At 55.7% G+C, this 7,324-nt stretch overlaps 1 protein-coding gene across 2 annotated transcripts in view; it reads right to left on the reverse strand.

Annotated features, from left to right (window-relative positions):
* Positions 1-7,324, reverse strand: part of LOC117640252 (discoidin domain-containing receptor 2-like) — a 126,023-nt gene that overhangs the window by 45,783 nt on the left and 72,916 nt on the right. For both annotated transcript variants that reach the window (XM_034376589.1, XM_034376588.1), the window contains exon 3: positions 6,378-6,528. In XM_034376589.1, the coding sequence (XP_034232480.1) occupies positions 6,378-6,498 (121 nt within the window). In that variant the 5' untranslated portion in view covers positions 6,499-6,528. The remainder of the gene's footprint in view (positions 1-6,377; positions 6,529-7,324) is intronic.

Raw genomic sequence — 7,324 nt, forward strand, 5'->3', positions numbered from 1 at the left:
ACCGGGGACAAAAACTTAGCATGCGGGTGCGGTACCACCCACCTACCATGCCAGCCTGGCGGGACGGGTTCCTCGCTAGAAACACATTTTTCCATTCGGTGTTTAAATAAGCAAACACAGCATTGGAGATACGCCGCGTGCACCTAACTTGGAAAAATATTAAAGGCACGCCGAAACGAGTTTGAAGCGTGTCAATAAGAAAATACACCATTAGGGACACGCCGCGTCAACATAAAGCTACAAATTATTATTGATACGCCGGAAAAACCCCGGAAAAGCCGGTCCGATCGGGTCAGAACGCTTTTCCGGCGTGTCAATAATTTTTTTTTCAGTTAGAGCTACGCGGCGTGTCCTTTACCCGCGTAATTATTATGTACACGCCGCGTCTCAATAACAAAAAGCGGCATTGGGGACACGCGGCGTGTATATAATATCGGTCTAAAAATAAAGTGTGTTAGGCTTGCCGGTGTGATCGGGTGGCCTACCTCGCTCTTGGCAGGGGCTACAGGCAGAAAGGACGGCGACAACAACACTAAGAAGGCGAAGAAGAAGAAGAAGAAAAAGAAGAAGCAGCAGTAGCGCGCGGTGTGTTTGTGATTGACCTTACAATGCCGCTCTGTTGCCAATGGCTTGGTTCGCCTTTTTCGTCGCTTTCCCCGGACAGGAAATTAAAAGATGGCGCGATAGAAATGACGGGAGCGCGCGGCAAGTGAGGAGGAAACGGAAGTAAAGGGAGCAGTGGACCCGGCAGGGGGGAAAGGGGGGGGAGCACCTCGGACTGCACAGAGTGTGACAACGGGGGGGGGGGGGGGGACAAAAAGTAAGGAACGAGGGAGAGATGGGGTTCGCGAGTCGTACGACTGGCAGCAGAAGACGGTCGGGTGAGAGAGAGAGAGAGAGAGAGAGAGAGAGAGAGAGAGAGAGAGAGAGAGAGAGAGAGAGAGCTTAGCAAAGTGGGAGGCGGAAGACGCTGAACGACGCCATAATTCGGTGTGTAATTATCCCGCCATTACTGCAGATGAGCCGGCGGCACTGTAAACCCTTCCTCTTTATGCGAGATTACAAAAGAGAGACACGGCCCGCCCTACAGGTGTTACTACCTCTTTGTTTCCTTGTAGTTTCTTTTTCTACACCGCTCTCGGTCTCTCTGCCTGCCTCTGTCTCTCTCTCTCTCTCTCTCTCTTTCTCTCTGGACTGCAAATGACAGACAGTTTGGCGAAAGTGGCACCGACTCTCGCCTACAACGCGTGCTCGTCTAGGCACGACAGAATTGAATTTCAACGAGTGTTGAAACACGTGTGGTACAGCGAGGTCCATATCACAAAAATTTTCAACCGAAAATAAATAGAACAGAGAAAGAAAGCGGTCAAACAAAAATAAAAGGCGCGGAAACAGCAACAACACCCACACACGCGCGCCACTGTTGGAAATTATGCAGGCAAACGGTCGGCGGGCGGGATTCTGGACTTGACAAACTCGCCATAAACAAGGGCGCCTCTTCGAGGGCCCTTTGGCGAAACTCTGCATCCACATCGCCGCAGCGACAGCGCACACATTTCATGCTGCAGTCACAGGCGGGGGACGAAAAACAAAAACAACAAAAACAACAACAAAATGGCGCGGCCGCAACAAACGGCACAGGAACCATTTCACTCGGCCAACCTGCAGCCCAAGCGGCCGGGCGGTTTTCTTGGCGGAGCGCATTTTTGAACTGATATTGGCAAAAGTTTGGCCGCGAAAACCTTTGCTTCCCGGCAGTGCCTAATTGGCTCACAGCCTCTCTCTCTCTCTGAGCCGTGGCCTGCGGGGCGGCCCGCGAGTGCGAGAGAGACGGCCAGGCCAATCCCTTCATACCTTTCCTAATCCGCGCGAATCGCAGCCAAACTTTTCAAACTCCTGTCATTACGTCCTTGCGGCAATATTTCCCGGAGCGAGAAGCGAGCGAGAGAGCGAGAGAAAAAAAGAGAGAAAGAGGGACAATGGACATAAATATTCAACTTGAGACACGACGGAAAGAAAACAAGGACAGAAGACGGAGTAAGAAAAGAGGGAGTTATTTGCTTAGAGGAACAGCTGTACTCTTGTGGCAGAAACTCGGGGAATAATCCCAGTGGCGGGATGACCGAGCGCCAAACTTTCCTGCAAGTGGCGCGCCACTGCTAGCGCTGCGCGCCAGTTTGAATGGGACTCTTGGAGAACCCGGTTCGGCGGTTCGGCACTGCCAATCAGACCAGAACTCTCCAAAAGCCGCGCCGAACCAGGTGGACCGAAAACCAGCGGGGTAGGAAAACGACGGTAGAATTTAGCAGTGGTGGGAATGGCTTGACACACACACACACACACACACACACACACACACACACACACACACACACGCACACACGTGCACCGTAATCGTTCATTCATGCGTCGGTGTGGCTGACAGACAGCGCCATGCCGTACACCGTACGTACACCGTACGTACAGTGCACGTACACACGGCAAAACATGTGCCGGCGACACCAGCAGACGACGCGAGCAGACGCCGCCGGCAGATGACGCGCGGGCTTTAAATAATTACTATCGCAACTTGGGCATCCGGGGATGAAACTTGGATGGGGGGCGGAGCGCGAGGCGGAGCGTCTGCCGAGGGGAGGGCGCACAGTGTGTGTTGTCTGTCTGTCTGTCTGTCCGACTGTCCGTTTCAAAACAAAACGCCGAGACAAAAGTTGTCCGCGGCCGGGCCAATGATGGGTGCCGACAGTGTCGTTGCTCTTAATTTCCTCGGGGGCCCCGGCCCGGCCGGGCTCCAGCCCTCCATGGCCGTGTCCAGGCCGGAAGCCTCACTGTGCTACACATAGGGGCGGGCTGGGGTGGGGACGCCGTTAAGCGTCGTGTAGCGTTTAAAAAATTTTTACATTGCTTTTTTCACAGTGCGTCACGGTGTGCTGCTCTCATAGGCTCGCGACAGTTTTTGTTTACAGTGGACCGTCTGGCCGGCAGTACGACGCGGACGACCACGCGGTTTCAAGGTTTGCAACATCACTCTGTCCGTCTCTCTCGCACTCGCGCAGCGTGCCTAGGGGGTGCGAGAGAGACAGAGCGGTTCAAGGAGGTGACGCTGCACGACCGGCCGGACATTTATAGTGGGGCCGGCCGAGCACCAGAGGGCACTGCAGGAGGGGGGCGGCGATGTTCATCAATGCGGCAATTGTGCCGAACACAGAGGGGATGTTAATGACCCGCGCGACACTGCTGTGCGGCTCGCTGCTGTCGCGTGCAGTGTAGGCACCAAGTCAGTCGCAGACTGCATTACTGTAACGCACGCACACACACCGACGCACACACACCGACGCACACACTTGCATCAAGCGGGCAAACGGGATGAAGGGCACAGGGGAGCCCCGATGCACCGCTATTGCCCGAGATCCAATTTGCAAAAACGTGGGGGCTGCGTGTCCCTGTCCGCCCTTCGAGTTCCGCGCGCTTCGAGCTCTCGATCCGAGCTCTCGACCCGAGCTCTCGATGGCGCTCCAAGCGGTCCCCTTGTAATCTGCGGATCGCGGCTCGCGGAAGGCCCGAAACTTTGCCGTGTCAATCGTGCATGTCGAAGCAAAAGGCAGCCCGCCCCGCCTCGCTCCCCCCGAGACGCGGTGGCGGTGTCGGCTTCCGTGGAGTGCCGGGGGAAGCGGCGCTGCATACGTAATCCGCGCGCCGCACCTCCAGGGACGAGCACGGCCACCAGGAGGAGGACGACGGGGTACTCGGCCTCGGCCAGCAACAACCTGGTCTGGTCCGCCACCACCCTCAGCGCTCGCCAGCCGCTCGGCGCGCAGCGCAAGCCCTCCAGGGTTACTTAAGGAGGCGGAATGATTCAAATTCGTGGCAAGTAAATCGACAAAGTTTGCGCGGCGAGCGCGGCGTGGACGACGACGACGACGCGTCCCCGGAGTATTCAAGAAGTACGCGGCCCCACACCGTAATAGCCCCCCTCCCTCCCTTTCCCCGCGTGCTCAATCGAGGTGTCTTGCTTTATGGAGCGATCAGGCCCGGCTCACTTCCGGGGAGCAGTGTGCCACCTCGCTGCCGGCGCTGCCCTCTCTCTTCCTCCTTTCTACTCCCCCCTTCGCACCTCTGCCGCCGCGCACTTAATGAAAAGAGTACATGAGCGAAACGCGACGGCCAACGCTGTCACCTTAACGCAACACAAGTAGTAGCGGCCGAGGGGGGAGACAGAGAGAGAGAAAGAGGACTGAAAAAAAATAAGCGAGAGAGAGAGACCATCGCCCCGACAGCCTTAACAGCGGTTCCGTGCCAACGCGGTTGTAACGCCCTAGCCCCCGAGGCCCTAACCTTCTACTTGTAATTCTTCCACTTGCTTCAATTTAAAATGCACCGCGAAATATGATCTCACCCCCACTGCCTCTCTCTGTCTCTCCCTCTCTCTCGCTCCCAGCACACGCGCAGCATGCCGAAACGGTCGCGGCGGGATCTTTTCTCCCTGTAATTGAAGATAAATTTGAGCCCCTCGCCTTTTTTCCCCTTTTTTCTTCCCACTCGCAGCAGGCGCCCCCCGGAGTCTTTGGAGCCCCCCTCCCTCCCCCTCCCCCTTTTCGCATTGTGCGCCCAGATCCTCATTAGTGGGCTCGGGAATGCAAAAAGATCTCGTATATTCAAACCTTTCGCGCGCTTTTCCGCTGTGTGTGTAAACCCCCGTCGCCGGGCCCGCCCCTACACGACCGACGTCGTCGTCGTCGGTCCTGAAAGAGCGACGAAATGCCCCGAATGGAGTTTTCATTCAGAGGTCAACAAAACACCGCAGACGGCAGGCAAGTGCGCTGCTACCCCATTGGATTCACGTCGGGGACATAATTAAAAGTTTAGCTCGGCTTTGTGTGTGTGGCTGCCAGTCCGTCCGTCCGCCCGCCCGTCGGTCTGTCTGCCTGTCGCTGCCGCAGACCGCGCCCCGTGCGCTGCAGGCCCCGTATAACGACATCCACGTGAAGAAGCAGACGACAGAGCAGACGACACAGGTACCGCAGAAAGAGCCCTTCGCTTACCTACAGGCTTGGACTGGCCAGGGCAGACAGGCAGAAAAATCTGCCGGGGCCTTTCGGGTTTGGGACCAGTAACGTCACAAAGTTGGTCAAAGAGTCCTAGTATATATAGGACGAAAGTAGCCGTTTTCGCTGATTTTGGGCGGCCACTGCGTCCGATCTAATTGCGGTCAACGGCCTCCCTCGACGCCCTAGTATTCTTAAGACCCTACTCTTTCATGCCCTGCATCGGGAAGACGTTGAGCACAACGATTTTGGCTTTGACCGCAACGATTTTCCGACTAAGTTGGTCAAAAAGTGGTTGAATCTCGGAAATTTGCTGATTTTGCTGACTTTGGATGGTCACTGTGTCCAATCTAGTCGCCGTAAAAGGCCTCCCTCGACGTCCTAGTATTCTTAAGACCCTACTCTTTCATGCCCTGTATCGGGAAGACGTTGACCACAACGATTTTGGCTTTGACCGCAACGATTTTCCGACTAAGTTGGTCAAAAAGTGGTTGAATCTCGGAAATTTGCTGATTTTGCTGACTTTGGATGGCCACTGTGTCCAATCTAGTCGCCGTAAAAGGCCTCCCTCGACGTCCTAGTATTCTTAAGACCCTACTCTTTCATGCCCTGTATCGGGAAGACGTTGACCACAACGATTTTGGCTTTGACCGCAACGACTTTCCGACTAAGTTGGTCAAAAGGTGGTCGAATCTCGGAAATTTGCTGATTTTGCTGACTTTGGGCGGCCACTGTGTCCAATCTAATAGCCGTAAAAGGCTTCCCTCGACGCCCTAGTATTCTTAAGACCCTACTCTTTTCATGCCCTGTATCGGGAAGGTTATTGACCGCAACTAGTTTGGGAGCGGTAGCCTCACAAAGTTGGTCATGAAGGGTAAAAACATAATGATGATCGGGGGCCTTTTGCGATCTTATCCGCTGGGGCCTTTTGGGGGCCAGTCCGAGCCTGCTTACCTACGTCCGCCCCTTTTCCGGAAAACATTTCCGGAATTCAGTCTAGCCTCGAACATTTGGAGCGGGCCCCTCGGTTCGCTGGGCACAGCCGAAAAGCCCCGGCACTGTTCACCATATCACGAGTCCATATTCATCGCGCAGCCCCTGGGAAAGTCACCCACCTGCAGTCCCGCTCCGAACAGCGCTGTGTCGCGCTGTCTCCCTCGCACCCCCACGTTTCCGTGTGTGTGGGAGAGAGACAGGCGCCGTCCAGCCAGCACCATGCATTTGCATCCGCTCGGACCTTGGCCTTAACTGCACTTGATTTGCACGACTAATCGCCGCAGCCGAGCCGACGTTGTTGTTGTTGTTTTTGTTGTTTTTGGAGGGAAATGTACTCACAGGTGTCGAAGGCGTCGGCCCAGGCGATGAGGAAGGGCAGGGCCAGCAGGGCCAGCAGCGCGGCGAGCGGGGCGAGCCGTGGCGGGGGTGGGGGGCGCGGGGCGCGCACGGGGCCTCTCATCGCGCGAGCCCCTCCATCGGACACCGCCGCCTGGAGACAAAAAAAAAACAACAGACGTTAGCCAAAAAACACCAAATTTATTACACTCTTCAACCAAAGAAAAATCCCCCAAGTTTTCATTCCGTTATCATTTTCTGGGCGGACGGCAGGATGCTTGGCTGTACCGTGTGCCTACTGCGGCGAAAGCACACACACACACGCACACACTTACAGTGTGCGGATAGAGATACAGGAAGAAAAATATAAACGGCGCGGCTCTCTCTCTCTCTCTCCCTCCCTCCCTCTCTCTCTCTCTCTCTCTCTCTCTCTCTCTCACACACACACACACACACACACACAGACCAGACCGACCGCAGGGCGGTGGCGGCGCGAAAGCAAATAAACGGAATCAAATCGAAATTTTTGGGGGTCTGGCTCGGCTCGGCCGACTCGGCCACGGCGGCGGCCTCTGTGTCCATCGCGTCAACATCCGGCGGGGCCACTGCCAAAAACAACTCGCCGGAAAAAAAATAATTATTGCGATTTGAATGGCGCGGCTGCGTCGTGTTGGAGAGAGACAGAGAAGCCAATGAAAAGGGGTCCTAAAATTCGATCCCCGGCGAGAGGAGCTGCCGATTCGGTCGTCTCTTCCCAAACCTTTGACCCGCTGAACTGCCACCACGCCGTAAAGACGCCCCGCAGGATGTGTGCGTACTGTGTCTGTGTCTGTGTCTGTGTGTGTGTGTGTGTGTGTGTGTGTGAGCGCCGGGCCGAATGACTTTCGGAAATAAAAACGGGCCGCTCTTTTCCCACGACAAGACGCGACGACCGCCGAGCAAGTGAGTAC

This window comes from Thrips palmi, unplaced genomic scaffold (genome assembly GCF_012932325.1).
Source record: "Thrips palmi isolate BJ-2018 unplaced genomic scaffold, TpBJ-2018v1 HiC_scaffold_12, whole genome shotgun sequence".
Classification (NCBI taxonomy): Eukaryota; Metazoa; Arthropoda; class Insecta; order Thysanoptera; family Thripidae; genus Thrips; species Thrips palmi.